Source organism: Alligator mississippiensis, chromosome 2 (assembly GCF_030867095.1).
Source record: "Alligator mississippiensis isolate rAllMis1 chromosome 2, rAllMis1, whole genome shotgun sequence".
Taxonomy (NCBI): Eukaryota; Metazoa; Chordata; order Crocodylia; family Alligatoridae; genus Alligator; species Alligator mississippiensis.
In genome coordinates this window covers 58,119,159-58,144,609 of record NC_081825.1, presented here as the reverse complement: position 1 = coordinate 58,144,609, position 25,451 = coordinate 58,119,159, and the positions used below count along the sequence as shown (strand labels likewise).

General features: G+C 41.5%; 2 protein-coding genes across 2 annotated transcripts in view; one reads left to right on the top strand and one right to left on the bottom strand.

The window, feature by feature from the left end:
- The window catches only part of SPATA18 (spermatogenesis associated 18), a 58,800-nt gene extending 47,380 nt beyond the window's left edge, over positions 1–11,420 (bottom strand). Inside the window, exon 1 of the mRNA XM_019481232.2 lies at positions 10,592–11,420. Within this exon, the coding sequence (XP_019336777.1) occupies positions 10,592–10,606 (15 nt within the window). The 5' untranslated portion in view covers positions 10,607–11,420. The remainder of the gene's footprint in view (positions 1–10,591) is intronic.
- Positions 11,421–11,755: 335 nt separating this feature from the next.
- SGCB (sarcoglycan beta) lies at positions 11,756–25,429 on the top strand. Its single transcript, XM_006261251.4, has 6 exons — positions 11,756–11,840; positions 14,392–14,601; positions 16,147–16,332; positions 16,448–16,639; positions 20,849–20,980; positions 21,653–25,429. Exons 1-6 carry the CDS (start codon positions 11,817–11,819, stop codon positions 21,854–21,856), a joined length of 948 nt encoding a protein of 315 aa, XP_006261313.3. The 5' UTR covers positions 11,756–11,816; the 3' UTR covers positions 21,857–25,429.
- Positions 25,430–25,451: the final 22 nt, after the last annotated feature.

Below are 25,451 nucleotides of genomic sequence, written 5' to 3'. Positions count from 1 at the left end.
TGCGGAGGCTGAAAAGGTCCATTAGGAAGAACATTAGGAAGAACTTAACACATATCCTTTTTTCTGTCATTATGCAGAAAAGGTAAAAAAGAGGATACAGGAGATTTCAGCACTGCATACACAAGAGTTATTTCTATTTTTCTATTTGCAAGTTAGATACCTAGAGGAAACCTTTCAAATGAAGCATTTCACACTTAAAGGTAGGACTTCTCAGTTCTCTATAGATGTATTCAAAGTAAGGAGCTAAATGGCTCCACATGATTTCATATATCTTTTGGCTCATTCAGCAATCCAAATGCAAATCTAAGCCAGAAATGTCACAGGCATATCATAAACATTTGGGACATTTCTTGGAGAATTTGGATAAAAAAGGAACAATTAGATTAAAATGAGAAATAATTATTATCTAGTTTTTATCTGGGGTGCACATAAAGATACTCACATTTCTACTAAGTTATGTACAGAAAGAAAATTAATGGTGTTCAACCTGAACAATGCTAAAATATACACAAGCACTTTTAATATGCAATGTATATTAAAATAAAGACCCACCTGATTCTTGCTGTGGGACGATGGAGAAGGCACTATAAAATGAAGCAGAAATGCTTCTACTATGAGGGGGTAATCTAGAAAAGGGCATGTCTTGCCACCTAACCTGCTTCTTGCAAGATTTATCAGATAAAAGGGAATGGCTATGACATACAGAGTGCAGATTTCCCAGCAGAAATTCATATAGGAATTGTTTTGATGTGATTTTTTTCTGTGCCTCCAACTATTCTCTGATAAGGGAGCAGAATACACTTGAGCATAACTCCCAGTACAGCACAGGTAGCTAGACAATACATTTGCCTTAGGCTCATTTTTCCTTAAAAAGAACAGAATGTTCTTTCTAGGCTACTGTGGAATCGAAGGACCAAATCCTACTACTGGCTATATGGTGGCCTTTATGAAATGAACTCGAGAACAAGAGCAACATCTGTTACCCAGGAGGACTTGGGCAGTATGATGAAGCAATTTTTTTAAAATAAAAGGACAGAATGTAGAGACTGGAGTTAAATAAAGAGAAGTAATAGTTTGGCGAACCAGTTCTAGAAGAGTGGGCAATGCAGAGGAAGAAAACCCTGATATTTGTAGCAGAGGCAGACAAATGAAGTATGCAAGCTGATATGACTAAGCAAATACAGGAAGCAATGAAAAGGATAGGAAGATTGGAAACAGAGATGTTGGCTCATCTCTGATATAACAATATTACTGCAGAGAGCAAGAACAGAGAAAGGGATGGATGATTGGTTGACTTACTTCTGATGTCATAATCTCAATATCCAATGAGATACTGGGTTGAGGGAGAAAGTCTTGATGATGTTGCAAGTTAGTCATCCATCAATGGGCTGTTTAGAGGTCTGATTATTTTCACTTTTCGAAGTGAAATATAACAAACAATCAAACTATTAACTAGGACATCAAATTAGATTTTTTTAAATCATTACAGTTTTAACCATCTAAAATATTAGTTACATGGGAAAATGCATTTTAACCTATGTCTCTTTTCAATATACTGTATTTACGTGAATCCAAGATGACTTTGAATTTAAGATGACCTCCCCCCAATAATTAGATTAAATTTGTTATAATTTTCCATGTATGGCATCTAATTATGGGGGGGGGGGATCATCATAAATTCATCCCTGCCACCACTGCAGCAAGGAAAGCAGTGTCAGGGAGACAAACAGCCTATCCCTTGCTCCGCTCCCACCTGCCTCCATACCACTTATCCCCCCTGCACCTCCACTGCCTGCCCCCAACACCCACTCTGACACTGGCTCTGGCTCCATCTCCAACCAAGTAGCTTTGGGGATGGCACCTCCGGCCCCAGCCTTTTAGCAGCCACTAGTCCCATGCTGTACTCAAATCCAAAATGAGGTTTCTTTTTCCCACATGTTGAATGGGAGGGGAAAAAATCTGTCTTGGATTTGAGTAAATATGGTAAGTTATTTGTAAAATAGGTAAGGACCTCCATGTGCAATTGAGCAATTTCAGCCAGCACATATGGGCTATTTATGTTTACTGGTTTTAGGTATCCCATAGTAAAAGGAGCTATCAGTCAAGCACAGGGGACAGTTTCTCTGCATAAGCTAATCCTTCCCACACTGGACAACCACAGTGGACTGTTGAACTGCACACTGAGAACAGTGACTTTGAGTGTTGCTCAATTGGCTTTCTATGTCTACGTTGCAAGCTTCCTGGGCATGTTGTTCTGTGTGCTAACTTTGCCTTCTGTCTTTTCCACATGTTACTTGGAGTTTGTGTTTTTTGTCATGCCAAGGTAGACAAGATTATAGTAATGGGTGACTGGGGCCCTGTTCCAGACAATTCTAAATTGTCTGTTGGTTTCCTGGTTCTAGAGATGGCTGAGATTCACTTCCACTTGAACTGCTTCAGCATACAATTGATTCTTAGTATAACAGATTGAGCTCTCAGTGCTGATGTTTATGTAATTTCAAACCCAGCAAAAGCCTTGGTTTGGGCAATCTCCCCACCTGTGAAAGCTGGATCAACCACTATTGGTCTTCCCAGGTTAATCTCCTTCAGTGCCTTCCTGCCACGCCTTTAATGTTTTAAAATAAAATAGAGAAAAAGAAGCAGATAATGGGAGGCAAGATCTTCTGTTTCCCTGAGTATTAGGGTAGTGGTAATAAGTCTATTCTCAGAGCCCTGCCGCCCCTACACTCTGTCCTCACCACACCACAGCTGATCCAGGCCAGGGATCTCCTTCGATTTTGTCCTCACAGCAAGCAAGGCAAGATGACTGGTGACTGTTTGTTTCCACTATGTAAACCTCAGTTGCCACTACACCTTTGCATAAATACTTCTATTAGTCCAATTATCATTCTTGGGGTGTTGTCTCCCTTTCTACCAGTGAAGCAATTCCCCGTCTGCTTCAGCACTCCTACTCAGAGCCTGTTACTACCCAGCCACACCTCTTAATTCATTCATGGTTATGGGCAATCCCTCATTGGATAGAGAATTAGGCTTCTCATTCCATCAGTTAATGAAGTGACCGATGCTCCTAGTCACCTTATTCTTCTCCTAATTACATTCTTAGCAACAGATCCATTACATGCAGACCCCTAGTGCAGTTACCCTGGTAACTCTTGATTCCCCCTGGAATTGCATGGCTCACAAGGCAGTTACTTGGCCCCTCTCTGTCCAACCATCAATCACCCATTTGATTCAGCCCACTCAGAGCTTCCATTAAGTTGCCTGATTTATAGCAGGACTTTCCTCCTTTGAGGACTCTCAATCCAATAATTCTCCCCTTCTTACTGTCCAGGGAGAAAACAGACTAGACTCACCAAGATCTGCTGTTCTCTCTCCCTGGCTGAGGCTTCCAGCAACATCTGTTCCCTAAAAGGTATACATGTTTCCTCTTCCCCGACTGTAGTTCGAGCTCCCAATTCTCTTACCAGTCTCTTCAGTTAAGGTTCCATGCTTTCACACAGTTTGCACAGGCTACTGTTCCCGGCGCGTCCCCTCTCCAGGGCACTGACCCTCCGGGCTGACCCTGTTTTAATTTCTCCGTACATACCCAGAACCAATGAGAAACTGCTTGTTGGTCCCACGTTTCCTCACTGTATGCAATATGTGGGCAAACAGGCACCTGGGACCCTGTTGGTGTGTGCAGCAATGTGCTTTAATTAGCCTCATACATACAGGTAAGTCTCCCTCCAGGAGTGTCAGGTGAAGCTCTCTGGGCTGCCCTGTTATCATCAACAAAGATAAATTTCTTGTGCCTGGATGCATTGGTTGATTATTCATGTAGATATTGATTAATACGGGTACAAGTATTGGACCAACAAGAGGCAAAGCACTGCTCGACCTGGTACTGGCAATGGGGGACAATCTGGTCAGCAACCTAACGATGGAAGGGAAGCTGGGAGACAGTGACCATGAGCTGATCACTTTCACTATCCACCATAAAGCTGGTAAGTCAGTCAGCAATGCAGAAGTCCTCGACTTCAGAAAAGCTGACTTTAACAAGCTCAGGGGGCTTGTTGGCAAGGCCTTAAGGGACTACGAGCCAAAGGGAAGGGGAGTTCAGGATGAGTGGCTGCTCCTCAAGGAAGCAATCCTGAAAGCACAAGCAATGTCTAACCCATCTCGGAGGAAAGGCAGCAAAAGGGCACAGCAGTCCCCTTGGCTCTGCAGGGAACTAGTGGACCTCCTGCGTCTAAAAAGAAAACTTATAAAGAATGGAAGACTGGAACCACCTCAAAGGAGGAGCATTCTGCACTGATCCAGACCTGTAGGGAGCGAACCAGGAAAACCAAGGCTGTGACTGAACTCCTACTGGCTACACATATCAAAGACAATAAAAAGTCCTTTTTTAGATATGTGGGGAGCTGAAGGAAAAGCAAGGGTAACATTGGAACCCTGCTAAACCAGATGGGACAACTGACAACCGATGCCCAGGAAAAAAACAACCTGCTTAATAGGTATTTTGTGTCGGTTTTTCACCAGCCCCAAGGGATGGCCCTGCTCAATATGGTACAGGACAGCCAGGGTGAGGGAGAATTGTTACCCTACATCAATATAAACTATGTGAAGGGACACCTTGAGAGGCTGGACACCTTCAAGTCAGCTGGCCCAGACAGTTTACACCCCAGGGTACTTAAGGAGCTGGTTAGCATCGTAGCTCAACCACTGGCACGGATCTTTGAGAACTCGTGGTACTCAGGTGAAGTGCCCAAAGACTGAAAGTAGGCCAATGTGGTGCCTATCTTCATGAAAGGGAGGAAAGTAGATCCAGGGAACTATAGGCCTATCAGCCTGACCTCTATCCTGGGGAAGAACTTGGAAAAATTATCAAAGAGACCATTCTTGACAAACTGGCTGATGGCAACATCCTGAGGGACAGCCAGCACAGGTTTGTTGTGGGTAGGCCTTGTCTGACCAGTCTCATCTCCTTCTATGACCAGGTGACATATCACCTGGACAAGGGAGAAGAAATTGACATCATATATCTCGATTTTTAAAAAGCCTTTGATGTGGTGTCCCGTGATCACCTCATGGAAAAATTGGCCAACTGCGGCCTCGGCTACATCACAGTCCGGTGGCTGGGGAATTGGCTCTGAAGTCAGACCCAGAGAGTGGTAATAGACATAAGTAAATCATTGTGGTGTGCCGTGACCAGTGGGGTCCCCAAAGGCTCCATCCTTGGGCTTATACTCTTTAACATCTTTATTAATGATGAAGACATTGGTATCAGAAGCAGACTGCCCAAGTTCGCTGATTACACCAAACTTTGGGGTACAGCGTCCAAACCTGACGATAGGATGGTGATCCAGGCCAACTTAGACAGGCTCAGAAAATGGGTGGATGAAAATCCGATGGCATTTGTAACAGGGAGACACTGCCCTGTTACAGGAACATTCGGGAAAATCACCCATTTTGTTGAGAACTTTCTGTCCAACCCGTGGAACTGGGCGACATATTGACTGTTCACCCATCCAGGATACTAGATACATGCTATGGACTTTGGTGAAGCATCCATTACTTGCTGACAGTGATGAAGTGCTCAACTGGATGGAGATACAAGGCTTAATTTCCAATTAAGTCTTCCCAGCTGGCGGGGGACAACCAGAGATTGACAACAGCTGGGTGGAAACATTGCATAAAGGACTGTCAGTGCAATCAGCACTTCCCTGGAAGGGGAAGAGGAGCTGAGGCTTTAGACGCCAGAGATGGCAAACAGCCTGCATGGAGGCGCAGGCAATGAGAGAGAGATTTGCCAAGAATTTCTTGTTGAAGTGGTGAGTGTCAGGCATCCAGCCTGTTGGAAGACAAATTGCAGATTCAGCTGGACAATTGCAGCTCCATCCGGATCCACGACAAGGACTTTGTTGCTGTGAATTGATAAGCAGGGTGGGCTTGAAAACGTCCACCCGGTGAGTGTTCATTGTGGGACTGATAAGTGAATCAAGAACTTATAGGGAGAGCCAGCTCAGGGATCTACAGCTGGCGGCTAGCCGAGTTATGCTTCTTGTGAGCGGGCATTGCTGATGCTCATTATTAAAACTAAGTGAGCACTCCTCTTGTGTGGTGTCCCTTTAATTACTCCCATCAAAGTCATGGCAGGAAAGATTGACACCGAAATGAGGGAAGATGAAACTATAACATCTTGTTGTGTGCCCTAGAAGAAGAACATGCTCACAGCATTCAACACCGAAAGATGCAAGGTACTCCACCTTGGGGAAAAAAACCCGCAGCACGTGTATAGGCTTGGTAGTGCTACACTTTCTAGCACCATGGCCGAAAGGGACTTGGGGATCCTGATTGACCAAAAGATGAACATGAGTTGACTGGTTCATGACACATCTGGACAGAATTCAGTTTTCTCTGAGATTAGGTGCTTTTCAGTGAGTGATGGTAAGTGGCTTAAAATTAGATGCCTGTACTTTAGCTCTGATGCATCTTCCCCTGGCTTCAGGAGTGCCACAACATGCACTTGTTGCCAGCTTTTACATTCTTTATACATGACTGATCATATATTAAGTGATTTGAGTAGCCAGTACCTTATAGCCAATCTGAAATGTTTGACCCATTCAACATGAATGTCATTAGGGAATAGTCAGATGTACACATGAGGCGCTTCAAATCCTGCTTTTATTTGAAACACTTTTAAGTAGGAGTGTGTCACTGTGTGCAAATGTATAGGCCCCTCCTAGCTAAGCGCTTAATAAGGTGCTGGAGCAGATGATGTTGTGCTGCTCCACAGCTATGAGACTGGTGAGGATGGATCCAGCATCCCTCTCAATCATAATTCCTCAGAGGTCTCCACATACAGCTGAGTAGAAGTGGCAGAGCCAGATGGGTGTTTGATCCTGTAGCTTCTGCTTGGTGCTTTCTGCCATTATAGGACTGGTCAGGGAATGGTTGACTACTATCTCCTTGCCCTCCAGTCTCTCATAGTGCAGCATGACTAGATACTAGCTCTGATTTCTAGCTCACAGCAGGATCTTCACCTATCTGGCAATGTTTTCTGTTCTCTTCCAGCACATTTGCCAGACAGCTCAAGGCTCCATGACTCTGGCACTCAGTGATGCCTCCTTGAGTGGTGTTATACACCATGTGCCTCCAAAGGAAACACAGTTGAAGAAAAAGAAATAAGGGACTCCATGGGGGACAGCCTTCTCTGGAACCACCTGCAAACTTTGAGCCACTGCTTCTGGGCCCAAGAGACAAATGGGGCCTGATGGAAGCATGAATCTTAAGGATCAACAACGGGCAAAACCTGGGGATAAGCAGGGCTACCATCCCTAAGATCTGCACTGAGCTGGCCCTGGTCCAGAGGCAAGCCAATAACATGATGGTGCCCATAACTGTAGAGCAATGAGTAGTAACTGCCATCTGGAATCCAGCAATCTTCAGTAGCCTCTTATCTGTCACCAATCACTTCAGTGTGAACAAGCCAATCACAAACAGTTTAAGTGAAGTGAATGGGACCACTTCTGTGCTTAAAAGTTAAATACATGAAGTAAAAAGAAGAAAGCAGGATACCAGAGAGAAGTAGCAGATGGGCTAACATTAGTAAAATTGCATGGTTGTTCAGCTCACTGAGGGCTAATACACAACTTTCCATAATAGAGAGGGGTTTTTTTAATAATGCTTCTCTTTTATAAATATGTGATTTAGTTATATGTTTATATAATCTTCACCACAGAAGTGCTAGAAAATATCTGGTCAACTATTATTGTTTAAACAGAACAATAAACATTCGTGTACAAAAGAAAAAAACCCCTAAAATGTAAATAAAATGCCCCAAAGATGCTTTTTATTTTCCTTATCCATTGCATAGTAGTTAAGGTATCACAGTGATTTCATAATGGCACATACTCAAATCACAAATCATCACTACAGTTGACATTGTTTTGGACCATCCTAGCACAAAAGTATGGGATCAAAATGATATATAAAGACTGTTTAACTGGATTTGTTGCTTTGAGAATTACCTTACCCCTTCTGTCTCTGACTCACAACTTAATATCATCCTTTTGTCATCCTTTACTTTTCTTGCTCCATCTCCACTGGTGTTAGGACTCTCATTATGGCCAGGTCTACTTTCACAGGAATATAGAACATTGGACAGAAATAAACCTCCTGAGACACTAACTACAGTCTTCACTACCACAGGCAACTACACATTATTCCTTTTGCAAATTCATCAGATTTGTCATCTTAAAACTGGTTATAATTCCTGCCTCTTCTACTTTTTCACATAATATATCATTTGACTGTTTGGGGGACATGCTGCTAAACACAAAGGGGAGGGGAGGGGGAGATTCTTGCTTGATTTGGGGATGTAAAGAGTCCTCAGTTGCTGTTCCCATGGCATCACCTGAGTACGACAATGTCATTGCACCACTTCTTGATCCACCCCAGGTGCTCCAGTACAGTAGCAACCATGCTGACAAGAGCAAGCTCACTCCACCTGCACTACAAAACTGAATGGTGAGTGCAGATGCACCCACTGCAAATCTCCCGGCTCTGCCCTTGGAGGAATAATAAAAATAACCAGTTAAAATAGCAAATTAATGTTAAAAAGAGGATTGAAAGGATATAAAACATCATTGGGTTTAAAACAATGTCTAACCAGTTGATCTTAGAATAAGATCCTCACTGGGGGACAGATTATTTTGTACCTGACTGTTGTGGATTTGTTATCTGAATCATCTACTGCTATTGCTTGAGACAGAATCCTGGCCTAAACAGACCATGAGTTTGATATGACACAGTGGCGCATCTACACACGTGCATTTACTGTGCAGTAACTGAAATTACTGCACAGTACCACTGTGCATCTACACATGCACACCCGTATTGTGCAGTAAATATGTTGACTTATGCCAACTTGAGCATAAATTTGATACCTGCATCACGCAGGTATCAAATTTATGCCTGATTGGTTACTGCACAGAAACATATGTAGACACCTTACAGCACAGTAATACTGTGTGTGGACTGACTTGGGACTAACTCTAGTCCCAAGTCAGTCCACACACAGTGTTAATGTGCTTTAATGCCTGCACGCGTAGACGCTGGTCTATGCCCACTTACTGTGCAGTAAAATTAAGCTGGCATAAATGCACGCTTACACACACAGTAAGAAGTTCCTAGGTTTCTCTCTTCTCCTTCAAAACAATCACAAATGCTTCCTCTCCTATTGCACCAAACACACTGTGCCCGCCATTGAATCCCTTAAATAGTTTCCTCTTTGGGCATGGCTACATAAAGAAACATATAGATATAAGTACATACTAGAAAAAATACAGATACAGATGTTATATCCTAGAAAAAGATATAACAGAATATTGTGCACCACAGAAGAGAAAGTTGGGTCAACCAAGGAAGAGATGGTATGAAGGCATGGAAGTGTGAACTAGACTATTCATAAATAGGACAGAATGGCAAAGCTGATGACAGAGCCAAGTGGAGAGCATTTGTTCATCATGTCACTAATCCTCTTGACAAGAATGGCACTTGATTGGATTGTCTGACTGACACAAGAAATGAATAAGTATAGTTATAGTGGAATAACTATATACATCATTTAGGAAGCAGAGTAATTTTTCTTTTATTCCAAAAGCGTGTTTATACAAGGTAGTTATATGGGTATAACTATGGAGAAATTATTCCACTATAGCTATGTTTCTAGGCATAGCACTAGATGTCAATGTTCTTGCATAGACAAGCCCTTATGAAATCAGATTCAAGTTTCTGTTCTTCATCTTCAAAGTTTTATGTAAACTTGCCTTTACCTACTTCTCTACTCTTTTCTTCTTTATTTGTCCCTCCTTTGGTACACTTCTTGCAGTCCTCTCATTTTAATTCCCCTTTAGTTTCTTTTTCCTGGTTCTCACAGTGCCATTCCTATGAGTGGACAAATACCTCTGCCTTCAATTCCTTCCAGGAACTTCCCTCCAATCCATTCTTCCAGGAACTACTCCTTCTTCCTCCTCTTCATTAGTATCATCCATCTTACCTTCTTTCAAGTGTGATTCTGATTCTTGGTTTTTGAATCTTGTCTATATTAGGTGTTTTCCTCACTGTAAACTGTAAATCAAGTGTCGCCTTAACTTGAACCCAATCCACCTACTTTAAACTTGAGTTAACTATTTGAAAGAGCAAATAGACTAAACCTTGAATGAGCACAATTCATGTAGCTGCCAAACAGCTTCTCACAAGTCCCACTGCATGCCCAGAAAGGAGAGTTTTCCAACAGTTCATAGTACATATCAACTTACCAAAACACTAAGAAACATGGGATATGCCTCTATAAGCATAATGCAATAAATAAATGAATGTAGTTATCAATGCAGATGCAGCGACTCGAGTGTTATTTCAGTGTAAGCATTCCAACTTAGCATGTTAACTCTTAGCATTCCAACTTAGCATGTTAATTTCTCCCTTTAATTCTGAGCTTATGCAAAACTAAGAACTAGCAGTTTTTCTAGATGCATAAACCCAAACCCTGCATGGACTGTAAGTAATCTGTGATCCTTAAAAAAACCATAAATGATAAAAGTTTTCAAACCTCATTGGTTTCCATCAATTTGCAGGCACTCCTCGGACTTATGATACAACTGGTTCCTGAAAACTGTCTTAAGCTGAAACGTCGTAACTCAGAACCAATTTTCCCATAGGAACTTTACAAATGGGGGATTGGTTCCTGAACCAAGGCCCAAAACCCTATTTTCACCAAAAATAACCCAGAATGTTGTACTCAGTCAGTTATAGATGAGTAATATAGCTACATTATATATAGCTACATTCATGTATTTAAATTGTAAATAGCAATCATATTGATTTGGAAGGACTTCTTTGAAGAGACTTTGCTGGACTTTTTGAAGGGCTCTTGGTTGGACTGAGTCTTGGCTGCAGGTTTTCCTGGAGTCTTGTCTGCTTTCTTAAAGAAAGTGTCCAAGGAAGCTTGGACAGATGTTCTCCAGGGAGATGGGCGACGTAGCAAACTTGTTTGCTGGCATGGCATCGCATCAGATTAAGTGTTGTAATGTCAAAACTGACGTCAGGAAGTCGAAACATGGTGTCAATTTATGACCGTTGTAAGTGCTGTTCGTTGTAACTCCAAATGTCTTAAGTCAAGGACTGCCTGCATGTTAAATTTTTCACAAATTAAAAAAAAAACCCACCCTAGACATTGAAGAAAAAAGGAAATTGAGAGTCCTCTTATATATTCCCCAAAATCCCAAGAGACAGGTTTTTATGAGACTTCAAAATATCTCAGTTGGCATTTATAGCAGACTTTTTGTTGTGGTGAACAAGCCCAGAAACTGTAATGAGCAGCAGTTTAAAAATACAACAGGGCATTTGAAGACATAAAAACAAGGACATGTCACGGGCCGGACTGCAGGGCAGAGCGGGATGCAATGGGGCACGTGCCTCTGCCACACAACTGAAAAGCCTCCCGCTGAACCCCTCGGAGGCCGCCCCTTGTCGGGCTGAGGCAGCAGGACGCCCCCAGGCGAGATCGCTCCAGGAGCTCAGCGCGAAATCCCGGCGGGCTCCCTGGGCCGGTGTCGGAGGACGGGAAGGGTCTGATTCGGGGGGTTGCAGCGGCCCCGGCGAGGGGGTGGAGCCGGCTGGCGGCCCGGTCGCAGCACGGCAGGCGTGGGGGCAGCCGCGCGCACCAGGGCGCAGCCCGGGCCGGTGCCCGCCACGGGGAACTGCGCGCTCCCTCCCCGGGCCGGCCTCCGCAGAGTGCTGCGGGCGGGGCCGGCGGCCAGAGGCAGCGGCGCAAGATGGCGGCGGCCGCCTCCGAGCAGGTGGGTCCCGGCCGGGCCCTGCGCCGCGGCGAGCGCCCTTCGGCCTGTGGCGGCCCGGCCCGGCCCGGCCCAGGCGGTGGGGGGGCAGCGCCGGCCTCGGCTTCGGGCTCCGCTTTGCAAACCAGATGCGTGCGCTACGGGGAGCTGCGCCCGCCTGGCGGCGGTGCGAGCGGGGCTGGGGTTGGGGCTGGCGTCGGGTGAGGTGGGTTGCGCGCAGGCCCGGCTCGGTCGCTGCACTGAGCGGGCGGGCGGGCGGCGCCCTCGTGCTGCGGGGGGCTGGCAGCCCTGGGGCCGGGCGGGTCTGTGCAGCCGGAGTCGACCCTTAGCCGGCAGGCGGGCATAGGGTGGCCCCTCCCGGCTCATGCCCCGAGGGGGAAGCCCGGAGTGTAGGGCAACAGGGCTGGGAGGGAGCTCAGACGCCGGCTGCCGCACCCCTTCCTGAAGCAGCACCTCCCCTGTCCCAGCCCTGTTGATCCGTCAGCTAAACCCTGCACGAGCCTGAGCCCGCCCTCAGCCCTGGCACCAGTGGACTAAGGGTTGTGGAAAGGGGCGCAGGCCGTGAGGTGCGGCCTCGCCTCTGAAACAGCAGGTCTGTTCTCCAGGTGAAAAGCGGCTAGGGGCCATAGGTGCAGGCCAGGGGCCTAGGGCTGCCTTGTTTAGTTTAAGATTGAAGCAAAAACAAAGAGCTTCAGGGAAAGGAGTTCAAAACAGTCTGTGGGGCAGGGAAACGGGAGCTTTGTTACTAGGAGCAGCTGACAGGCAGCAGCATAGCAGAAGACAGGACAGCTTCGTGGGTGGGAGGGACGGCAAGGCCATTAAAAAGGAGAGAAGGCCCTTAATGCCTGTTCGGCTGGATGACAGTGAGCCATGAAGTCAATTGACTCCCCACGCACTGCCTGACTAGAAGTGCTGCTGTCACCGCCAGGCAGCTGGCTTTAAACTTTGGGTAGAGCAGGAATCAAAGGCAGGTGGGTGCAAGTGTTCTGCTGTGGGAGATGCACAGAGATATCTAGATATATAGCACAAGCTTTCGGGAGCTGAAACTCACTTCGTGAGACCCTTTGAGCAAGTCCTTTCACAGTCTTTAATGAAAGGAGCTTCAGCCCGTGCTGGCTTTTGTATATATCTTTGTTTTCTACACACACGCACCCCTCTCTCTCCTTGTTTACTGTACATCTATTTGTTAGTCCAGGGGTTGTCAACCATGGATACACATACCCCCGGGGATACTTGGGAAGGCCCTAGGCCAGGGGTTTTCAACCTTTTTGCATGAGTGTACCCCCAACGGCTAGATATGGATCATTGTACTCCCAGCAGCTGGATGCAGCGCAGGGGGAGGGGATGGCACACAGCTGGACACGGAATGGGGGTGGCACGTGGCTGAATGCAGAGTGGCTGCAGCTGCCGCATTCAAGCTTCCCCCACCCACCACATCCAACTAGGTGGGTGTTGCCTGTGCGCTAGCACGGGATGGTGCATGGAAGTGCTCCATCCCCATCTGCCAACAAATACCCCTGGTTGACAGCCCCTGCCATATAGGGTATGCGCTGGTGGGCAGGACCACCCCATGCCACCACCTCCCAGGAGCAGGGTTGGGGTGGGGAAGAGGGCAGCAGTGCCCTTCTGTGGGCCACACAGGCACTGCCTGGCCGGCCAGACACGGAGGGGTGGGAGCCTGGAAGGTCGCACATGGCAGCCACTGCCACCACCCCACGCTGCTGCTGCCACTCCACATCCAGCCATGCGCCACTCCTGCCGCCCCCCACTGCCCCTGCTCTGCATCTGGCCACCGGGGGTACATTTAGTAAAAAAGGTTGAAAACCCCCATGTTAGTCTATAACAGTGATTCTCAGCCAGGTTGCCCACTGCCAGATCCTTTGAAGGGTGCCCTGAGATGTGAGGAGATAAGCTAATATAGGTAGATAAATGTTGGCTCAGGTTTGTCCCTGTCTGACCAGCCCCCCACCCACACTGCCTAGCCTCTCTGTAAGAAGGTAAGCACTGTAATATAAACTAGGTGCTACTTAATTCACAAAAATTATGGAGGAATGTCTTGAGTCCAAAAAGGTTGAGAACCATTGTATATCACCATTTCCTGTGGGTATGTTAGACAAATAAAAACAGGAAAAATGGGTTGTACGAACTGCGCATCAGATGTATTTTATGGCTTGCATCCGCATCATTTTCTAAATTCTTGTGTAAGTGTCTTAATGGATTTACCCACTAGTCCACAGGGAACCAAAAAAATCTTTGTCCATCAGTAAATAATCTGATAGAACCATATCAGCTCTAATACATAAATATGTACAGTGAAATATATTTTATTACATTAAATCTGCCATTATTTACAGTTGAAATGCTAATGCAACAAGTCTTGCTGATAATTTTCAGATGTTATCTTAATAATTGATAAATTCCTTGTAACTGTTTTTTGGTAACACCATCTGTACTGATGTGGTGAGTTTAAAAACTGAAATTCTAAACACGAATGACAGCTTAAATATTCCACAAGTCACTTTAAATTCTAACTTTGGTGTTTTTCATCACGTAGCAAAGCTCTAATGGTCCTGTGAAGAAGTCTATGCGTGAGAAAGCTGTTGAGCGGAGGAACATTAATAAAGAACACAATAGTAACTTTAAAGCTGGATATATTCCAATTGATGAAGACCGTCTCCATAAAACAGGCTTACGAGGCAGGAAAGGCAATTTGGCCATTTGTGTGATTGTCCTCCTTTTTATTTTGGCTGTCATCAATTTGATTGTGAGTACATTACTTAGACTGCAGGTGACATTTGGCTATGTTTGTTTTGTATTTGAGCCTTTGCTAAATAGATAAACTTATTGCAGTATATATCAGAATAATATTGAGAGCACAAACTTGTAATGTAAAGATTTTTTTATTATTTTTCCACTCCTCTTCTGTGTATTAGCAGTATGAACAAAACTTTCACAGGTTTGGGGTTTTTTATTTGGAACAGCTCCCAAATTATTGTGTTTTTTTGGGGTCTTATCTAAAGAAATAACCAGCTATATTCTCCTTTTACCGCATTTCTTGCTAAAGTCCTCTATTACTGTATTACTCTATTATTACTGATATTAAAGTGACATAAATTTGCAAGTGGTTTTACAGGAATTAACATGCTGTTCCTGACTCAAACAGCTTAAAATCTAAGGGTGCCTTATAATGCTCCGACACGTTGTAATAGTGCATTGGAGCAGACTCAATCAAGTGTGTTGGAACATGGTAGTTACTGTGCTCCAGCCGACTCCAGGCTCTTGTGCATCAGTGTCCCCAGGCTTAAAAATGGCGGCAGGGGTGCTTTAACTAAAGCACGCTTGCCGCTATTTTTAAGCACGGGGATGCTGATACATGAGAGAGTCCAGGCGCTTTAAATAGAGACGCTTCTGGAGCCACTCTAATTAAAGTGTCCCCTTCCCTCCCCACCCCACTCCTGGAGCACATGTAAATGCCCTAAATCTGAACATTCTCTTATCCAAGGGACTACATGGATCATTATTACCTTCCTGTCTGAAAATCTAAATATTCACTGGGCAAAAAGCAAGAATCTTAAATTAATTTCCTTTCCCAGAGCTCAATAATGGCAAACAGCACAAAGCAGTATCAGTGCAATGCACATTCAGAGTGAGTATACTGAAATGGAGTGAATCACCTCAGCCAACCATGGAACTTTAGTTTTTGAAATGCATCTATGACTATTTGTAAACCCTACACTTTGATTTGCTACTTGCCAGCTCACTACTAGAATGCCTGCCTTTGCTTTTCATTTTTCTCTAAATAATAAAATTATTTCTTCTCATAATTAAACATTTCAGTATACCAACAACTTTTGAGGGTTTTTCTTGACTCATGATTAACTGTTTCCTGCATTAACACCTTTCCTTTGAATTTATTTAGTTCGGAGTGCAGCTATTACCTCAGACAGCAAGATGACTTGATTTTTTAACTTAAATAGTGTACAGTGATTTAATACATATAGAAAATAGATTTTTTTTTTTATTTCAGAGGAGTTTTTATTTCAAAATTCGTATTTAAAATAAGAGCTGCTACTTACTGTACTCTGGTGTTACCAGTAGGAACTATTAACACGGTAAGGCAAAGGACAGGTTTTGGGGGGGTTTTTTGTTTTGTTTTTTAATAGAAACCATTCCTTTTACATTTGCATAGTAAAAATGATTCATTGCTAGAAATGTTTAAGTGTAACATTTAATTAAATTTTGTCTTTTGAACACGCTTGTTTTCCTACGGTGTCCATAGATACAAAATGACCCTTTTTTACTCTTTTAGATCACACTTGTTATCTGGGCTGTGATTCGGATTGGGCCCAATGGTTGCGATAGCATGGAGTTTCATGAGAGTGGCTTACTGAGATTTAAACAGATATCTGACATGGGAGTCATACATCCATTATATAAGAGTACTGTAGGAGGCAGGCGTAATGAAGATTTGGTGATCACTGGGAATAACCAGCCTGTAAGTCAGATCATGAGTTGAAAGTATATGGGCAATAACATGGGGGAATTGCAGTGTTGGTAGTAATTGTAAATATGACAGAAACATTTAAGATTATCATGATTTGTTTCTAAAGATTGTATTTCAGCAAGGAACAACAAAACTCAGTGTTGAAAAGGACAAAACTTCCATTACCAGTGATATTGGTATGGAATTTGTTGACCCGCGGACACAGAATACTTTGTTCAGCACGGACTACGAGACTCATGAGTTTCATCTGCCAAATGGAGTAAAAATTTTGAATGTACAAAAGGCATCTACAGAGAGGGTATGCTTATTTTAATATACTCATCTCGGTTTCCCTTACCTAAGAGTTCACAATCAGACAGTTCTGTATCTAATGAGAAATATATTTTTGTTGAAATGTAGCCTTTCAAGCATATGCAGGATTTTAACCATAAAATGATTCTGTCATGAATATCATATTGCCCTGAAAAAACAGTCCTGAAAAATGATAAGTAAATGTGTGTTTTACGGGGGTGTAGGTTGTAGCCATGTTGGTCTAAGGACATAGGCAGACAAGGTTCCTTGGGTGAATTTGATATCTTTTATTAGACCAACCCAAATAGTTGGAGAATAGTTATTAAGCAAGCTTTCGAGTTCAAAAACCCTTCGTCAGGCTAAGGAAGTTTCAGCAGTTGGTGTGTGCTCTTCCTGGATGGAATGAAAAGTAAAGCAGCCAGGGGTTAGGCTGGGGAGTCAGTTGCCAGGCAGATTATAATGTATCAAAAATCCAATGTCTATGTTTAGTCCGTGATCTCTAGTATCCAGGAGGTTGATGAAATGGAGCTCATAGGCTCGTCTCTGGGAAGTGTTGTGTAAGTTTCCCTTGAGGATCAGGACTGAGAGATTGGAGAGAGAGTGATCCTCCTGTGAGAAATGTGCCCCCACAGGTAATTGGGTATTCCTGTCTTTGATAGATTTCCGGTGTGTGTTCATTCTGGTGCGCAGATGTTGTTTGGTCTCTCTGTATTTTCCATCAGGGCATTTGGTGCATTGGATGAGATATATTACAGTTCTGGAGGTGCAGCTGTAAGATGTGGGAATGCTGATGGCTCTGTTGTGGGGTGTAGTAATAGTGGGGGTGGTGGAGATGTGTTGGCAGGTTTTGCATTTCTTGTCATGGCATGGTCTGGATCCTTTTGGTGTGTTCTGGGCTTGAGGGAGTTTGCTTCTGGTGATGAGGTTGGCGAGGTTCAGTGCTTGTTTGAAGGCTAGGATGGGTGGCTCTGGGAAGATCTTTTTAAGAATAGGGTCTCTTTCTAGTATGGGTTGCAATTTTTTGAGGATTTTCTGTACAGGTTCAAGGGAGGGGTGATATGTCATAACCAGCGGTGTGCGATTTGTGGGGGGTTTTCTGTACTGCAGCAGTTCTTCATGTGGTATCCGGGTGGCTCTTTCAAACATGCGATCTATCTCTCTGGAGGGGTGTCCTTGTTGGGTGAAAGCCTGTTTACAATTGGTGAGGTGGCAATCCCGGGTGTTCTCTTCAGTACAAATGCAGTGGTATCTGAGGGCTTGGCTGTATATCACAGCTTTTTTGGTGTGTTTAGGGTGATTGCTGGTTCTGTGCAGATATGTATGTTGGTCTGTGGGTTTCTTGTATACTGTGGTCTGTATTTTACCCTTCTGGATCCTGATCATTGTGTCTAAAAAGGAGATGGTGGTGCTGGAGTATTCTAAAGAAAGTCAGATGGAGGGATGGTGATTGTTGAATTTCTGATGGAACTCAATCAGAGATTGTAGGTTTTCAGTCCGAATGATGAAGATATCATTGATATATCTTAAGTATAGCAAGAGTTTGATGGTGCAGTTCTTGAGGAAGTCTTCTTCCAGGTGGCTCATAAAAAGGTTGGCATCCTGTGGGGCCATTTTAGTGCCCATAGCTGTTCCCATCGTCTGGAGGAAGTGTTGATTATTAAAAGTGAAATTGTTGTGTGTGAGGATGAAGTATATAAGGTCAGTAATATCTTTGGGCCTGTATTCTGAGTTGTAATCTTGTTCCTGTAGATATGTAAGGCAGGCTTGGATGCCATCCTAGTGTGGGATGTTGGTATATAGGCTGGTAATGTCCATGGTGGTTAGGAGTGTGTTGCTGGGAAGGTGGTCTGTTTTTAAGTTTCCGTAGAAAGTCTGTAGAGTCTTGTACGAAACTTGCTCTGTGGGTGACAAGCGGTTTTAGGATTGATTCAACGAAACCTGATATTTCCTCAGTTAGGGTCCCATGGTTGGATATGATAGGTCTGCCAGGGTTCCCTTGCTTGTGGATTTTAGGGAGCATGTAAAAAGTCCCTGGGTTAGGTAGCAGGGGGATCAAGGTCTGTAGTTTTTCTTGAAGTCTTGATGGAAATGATTTGATGGTATTGTTGAGTTTCTTGGTGAAAAGGGTAGTAGGATCTTCTTGTAGTTCTTTGTAGTAGGGGGTGTCAGAGAGCTGTCTCTTGGCTTTCTTTATGTAATCCTCATGGTTTAGGATGACTGTGGCTCCTCCTTTATCTGCTGGTTTTATTACTATTTAGTGGTTAGATCTTAGAGATTCTGTGGCCTTTTTCTCTGGTAGAGAGAGGTTGTTGTGGTGGCGTTGCTGATTATTTCATTGTTCATTCTTTCCCTGAAGCAGTCAATGTAGCGGTCAAGGTTAGGGTTTTGTCCACTGTGAGGTGTCCAATCTGATGGTTTTTTTGGGCTTTTTGGCATTGATCCTTTCCTAAATGTTGTCAGAGTATGAGTTGTTGTTGGGAGTTGGTTCAGTTTGGTTGTGGAAATATTCTTCCGACACCTGCGCCTCAAAGAATTCTTCTCGTTCTCCATATTTGAAGAATTTTATTAGGGTATTTTTCTGGACAGAAATTTAGGCCTTTAGAAAGGACAGATTTTTCAGTTTTGGTAAGCATGTGTGGAGAGAGTGATAATATTTGTGGGTTGGTTGCTGCTTTCAGTTTTATCAAGTCAGAGGCTGAAATGTTGTAAGGTGTTGGTGTTGTTCCGCTGATGGTTTTTTTTGTGGCTGGGGAGCTTGTTCTTGGAGTAATTTGTTCCATTTCTTCTTTTTATGTAGGATGAATGCTGTAGAAAGCTTTTTCGTAGTCTCTTCGTATCCACTGTATATTGTCAGGGAACATGCATGGATTTCTGTCTTTTAAGTTGTTGTAGTATATGGTGATTTCTTTCCTGAGTTGGTCTCTTTTGGAGTAGAGTAGGTGACGTAGATGATTTCCAATTTTCTCTGAAGTTCTTCTGCATAGCTGTGAAGCATATTTGGAGTTGTGTGTAGTAGTCAGGGGATTGTAGATGTTTAGTCCTCGGGGAATGAAGTTGTGTTTCTTGCAAAGGCTTAGCTCATAGGCTCGTCTGGGAAGTGTTGTGTAAGTTTCCCTTGAGGATCAGGACTGAGAGATTGGAGAGAGAGTGGCCCTCCTGTGAGAAATGTGCCCCCACCGGTAATTGGGTATTTGTCTTTGATAGATTTTAAAACACTTTGGGGTGTTTTACCACACTTTGGTAAATAACAGAATAATTTAGAACAACGATAATATTTTAACTAGCCATTATAATATAACTATATGGAAAGGAATGCCCACATTCCTATTTGATATTACATACTTCATGCACAGGTAGTAGTTCCAGTTAGCTGTATGATTACTACCATTGAAAAATCTTTGGTCATCTCATCTTTTTAAGAATTTACAAAGCTAAGCACCAAAACTGTACCTATTATTTTCTTTTTCTTGATGATTATATTTTTGTTATAATCAAATGTGTGTAAGTCACATGTCTTTTGTGTAGCACATAACAGTTTAAGTTCAATTAAATTGAAAATGAAAACCTCAACATGAAGTTCTGTATTTGTCAATTTATTACCTCCAAATCAAATACATTCTATTTCCAAGTAAAAAGTTTTCCAGCTGCAAGTCCTACAGACTCAATCAGGGAACTTACAGCCAAACTGATGTTTTTCTTGTATGTCATTATGTATAATAAAGGCTCTGCAGCCTTTTCTGCTAAAAAGTGGAAAAGTTATTTTTATCCTTACAGTAAACAGATATGCATACAAGGAGTAGATCAAGCCAGTACAGAGGAAGCAGTTTTCCATAGTCACTTTTCATAGCAAAAAAAAATTCAGATTAAATTTAGAACCCAAATGAATTGTGTATCCTTCTAAATGTTCTCAGATTGATTATTGATATCTTTGTTATATTTAAACTTGATCAGCAATCTGCAAGTATAATCCATCTGACAGGCTAGAATGTTAAGCTTTTTAGTCAAAACAGACCTTTAAAAAAAACAAACACTTTGTTTCTAAATAAAACTAAATGAGAAGCCTTTCGAGATTTAAGGATAATGCATTAATACTTTTGATGAAAATTTTTAGCAGTTTTGATATCTGTTAGTTAAACAATTTAACAAAACTATGTAGACTCACATAAATGAAACTTTTCATACTGTACCCACCTTTACTTTTTTTCCACTCTCTCAGATTACCAGCAATGCTACCAGTGATCTAAATATAAAGGTTGATGGACGTGCCATCGTACGTGGAAATGAAGGAGTTTTCATTATGGGCAAAATGATTGAGTTTCGGATGGGAGGCGATATGGAATTAAAAGCAGTAAGTATTTTATGTTGGCAGTTGTTTACAATATCTTGTTTTCAAACTGAAGATGATAAATTAATTATTGCATTTCTTGTAGGGATCAATCTGCAGAAACTTATGTTGTATGAAAATATAGTTTAATAGTTCAACTCAAGTTTGCTATTTGGAAATACTACAAAAGCAACTATATCAGTCCAATTTTGAAAGGGCTTTCAAAAGCTTTGAGCTAACTTGTACTAAATAATTTTTTGAGGTTGTGTTAGCACTGTGGATTGCTTGGAGTGGGGAACAGGTAGAGGGGTAAACAGCATGGAAATAAACATTTTTCTTTCATTTCTGGAAGCATGAAATCAAGTCTTATTTATTGTTTCAAAGGAAAACTTGATATTTGTTTTTAATCCTCAGTAAATATTCTTTAACACTACAGATAGGACTGCTACGCAATTAGCAGTTTTTGCTCAATATTGACCTCCAAGTGGAAGAGTAAAATGCACTGCAGGTCAGAACTGAGGTGTATGATGACATCATTGGTAAAATTAGTGAAGTTATAGCTCACAGACTAAATAAAAATGTTATTTTGTTTACATCTTTAAGGTAGTTTTGAAAAGAGTTATTGGTTAAATTTATTCTTCAGAAAAGGAATTCTCTACCTCTGTTTGAACATTTGTATAATTATTCTTTTACTAGGAAAACAGCATCATTCTGAATGGAACTGTTATGGTCAGCACATCTCGACTGCCAAGTTCTTCTTATGGGGAACAGTTTAACAATGGCGACTGGGTGCGCTACAAGCTGTGCATGTGTGCAGATGGTACTCTATTTAGAGTTCAAGTGATGAGCCACAATATGGGTTGTCAAACTGCAGTCAACCCTTGTGGAGCCACGCACTGAACATAAAAGCACTTGGAGGAGAGAGTTTGCTTGGAGAGTTCATTTACATGTTTACATTTGTCTATATAAAACAATTGCATGCAAGGATTTATTGTTTTGCAGTTTATAACTTTAAATTTGTTTTGTAGCATTTTTAACACAGGGCATTGTGTTTAACAGTATTATGCCTTATTGCACACTTTCAGTATTTAAAGTATTTACTCTAATAATGGCTCTGACTTAGCACATCCTTCAGTTGAAGTACCTTGATTAATTGCAATCAAAAGATATTTTTATTGAAGACCTGATTCTAATAAGGCACTTAGCGTTCCTGCAAAAGTGCCTTTAATACTTTGCCTCTAGAATGCAGGTTTTCTTCCTACATTCCTAACAGGTTGTTGGAATCAACATAGAATGAAGGGGCAGGGCTTGGAGGATGATAGTTGTTCCAACTTTGGTATGTGAAAAAGTCATACTGTTTGTTGTATTTCTTATTCCATAGAGCCTCCCCCCCCCCCCTTTGGATCACCTTTAAAGAAAGGGGTCAGAGGAGGAGATGGGGAAGTATCTGTAGCCCACTTCATGAGAGTCGTGCTTAGCAGGAATGAAGGGAACCCCAGTGAAATAACTGGGAATCTTCCCAAGAGTAATTTAACTGAGTGTTCCAACTTTTTATAGAGAAACTACACAAAAGGGGAAGCAAAGGGCAAGCGTTCCCTTTTAGACTGTTTTATCGGTCCACCTTCAATCACTTCCACGTTTCACATAAATAATTCTTTGGGGTGCAGAAAATCCATCATCTAAATAACTGGTCTCATGCTGGACATCAAAGTGCATCAAACTGTTTGGCATGTTCCAGTACCCATGCTTACACTTTCGATGCAAATACAGAGGTTGGCTTTTAAAACTGTAGCCAGGTGAAGGCAATTAAATCTTTATCAAAATAGATTCAAGTTATTTGCAGCTGATAAGTATTGACTGTTGGAATCTTAATATAAAGTCTTCACAATTACAATTCTTTTCAATGGGTTGGATCTTTCAGAAGACATTTTAAGAAAAGTCTGGGCCCCATGTAGGCAGCTAGTAAAATAAGCTGTCCCGATATAAGCATGTCCTTTACCTCATTAAAGTAGAGGCTTAGAGAAAGAACATTGGGATTCAACTTTTGGGCGGCAATAAAAGCCATTAGGCAGCTATCAAAAGAAAGTCAAAGATTGTATGCTTGATAGGAATATGGTCACTGTTGTCTTATTTGGGATTTTTCATACTATCTTGTAATTTTAATATTTCCTAAAACATTTATATATAGTGACTGAAAGAACCTATAGCAGAGTTTTGTTTAAATTTCCCCTTGCTTTGGCTACATATTATGATGCCTATTTAAAAAAAATTCCCTAGATTCAGAAGTATTACCATGGAAATATTTCCATCCATTAGTATTATTGTACAAATGTTATTTTAAGTAGAATTGCTCATTTTTTCATGTTTGAAATATTATCAATACACCTTGTGATTGATCGAGAGTATTTTTCAGTTTCCCATCATCATGATGTTGTAACATTTATTTAAACTATGCAAAGCACTGTATTTATGTTACTTAAAGTGATATTTTGAGGTGTATTGATAATAGTTTTTTCACTGTCTAGGACAATATCTTTTTCTTGGATATTTTAATACAAATAATTTTATTAGTTTATGGTATTCTACAAGTGATGCTCAAAACACTGGTATACCACTAGTATAAGCAGTAATGACTGATACCATGACTGTAAAACTTTGTAAAAGATACAGTTATTTACAGTTCATAAAAATGCAAATGTGTTACCAAGTAACCTGGCATTTACATTCTAATTTAGCAGATTAGAAATGGTTACTGATCCACAATTCTAAATATGACAGTAGTTCAGGCCCAAATATAGCATGGTACATAAGCACATTATCTAAATTTAATGCAAGTGGAATTGTTTATCCGCTTTAAAGTTAGACAAGTTCTTATGTATCATGATCAGTTGAGGTCCTCAGTAAAACCATTATACCCTACAACAGTTTCTGGAGAGAAGTTCACATATTGCTCTGTCAATGGAACTTAGATTTGCTTATTTTAAACCTTTTTCATTATTACTTTTATTTTGAAACGGTTTCCTTTTACAACAGGTAGTACTTAACAAGAAGCCATGAACAGATTCCTGGAAATGTTATTCCCAGGTTTTACTAGATAAGAATGCATTCTTTTCCTAAGAGTTGTAACAACTGTTACACATTAACTTCACAATTGAATGTGTCATTTGTTATAAGAAGATAAATACATTCTAATTTATTATTTTATGGTGCCCATGTGGTTGCAAGGTATTTCACAAAAGACTGTCGTGTTCTGTGCTCCAAAGCTTTTGCAGTCTTAGGTTCTTCTCCTGAACTGTGCTTTTGACTTTAGAAGGATCCTAATGAAATAAATGCAGGAGTCCATAAACATGGAACAGGTTACAGGACAGAAGCCATAGTTTAGATGGAAGGTAACAACAGAGTAAACAGTAAAGAGGATTATACGAGGAACAGATGAAGACAACAATGATTGCATTTTAGGGCGTGTTCAGTTTTTGCTTTTGGTTGATGTTTTCTTGAATAAAAACAATATGAAATAAGTGAAAGTAGTCAACACACTTTAGACATGGCAGAATAAATCTTAATATTTTGTACTTAAACAGCGTGTTTCATTCATAAATCTTACTATTTTCCAAAAATAGATATGCATTATCCATACCCGACTAAAATTAAATTTCCCTGAAACATGCAAAGTTCTAATATTTTCACACTATATTCTAATGGCAGACTGATACTTTTTTACATCAGCTTCAATTTATAGAAGCATGATATAAAGAGTGACAGTACTTTTGGTCAAAGGTGAAAAAATTGTAGTCAAATTTAGTACCTAGATTAATTAGAACATCTACCGGGGAACATTATAACCATTATACAATGAATGTTGATAACTTTTGGATACCTGGAAGACTCAAAACATTAGCTGCACTTAGCATTCTTACTGAATGTCTTATTGAGACACTAAATGCAATGTTCATTTGAAAGATTTATTTCTAACAACTGCAATACTGTTAAATTGCATCTGAATTTGATTAAAAATTATATATTTAATTGAAAGTCAGCAAAAATAATCCTTATTCAAATAAGGATTAATATCTATGGTGCTGTTGCTAATTATTTGTATACTGTTAGTACATTTGGTTGCCTTCACTAAAGTTTACGCAGTTTAAAAAATATTAATGACCTAAGTACGCTGTGTTGTGCATTTATTTGTGGTTTGACTTTAACTAATTTACTTTTTGTATTCTCTACTTTTGTTTAAAGACTTTTTGTGCTCACATATTTATTTAACTACTACAGATGCATTTGAGGTTCTAGAGATGTTCAAAGTACAGGCTACGTGCCTCTGTAAAATACACTGCTATGTACTTCTAATATAGCTTCTTGAAAAAAATATCCTCTGCATTTGTTAAGGTGGCCGTTTGAATATGTTAAAACAAAATACGAAGTTTCTAATGCTTAAGTTTTGAAATGAAACAAATAAATTTTTAAAATCCAGACTCTGCGTTACAAGTTTTAT

Coding starts and splice junctions, on each gene's coding strand:
- SGCB (XM_006261251.4), top strand. CDS start 11,817: ATGGCGGCGGCCGCCTCCGAGCAG. Junction 16,640..20,848: donor AAAAGGCATCTACAGAGAGG/GTATGCTTATTT, acceptor CCACTCTCTCAG/ATTACCAGCAATGCTACCAG. Junction 20,981..21,652: donor GCGATATGGAATTAAAAGCA/GTAAGTATTTTA, acceptor TTCTTTTACTAG/GAAAACAGCATCATTCTGAA.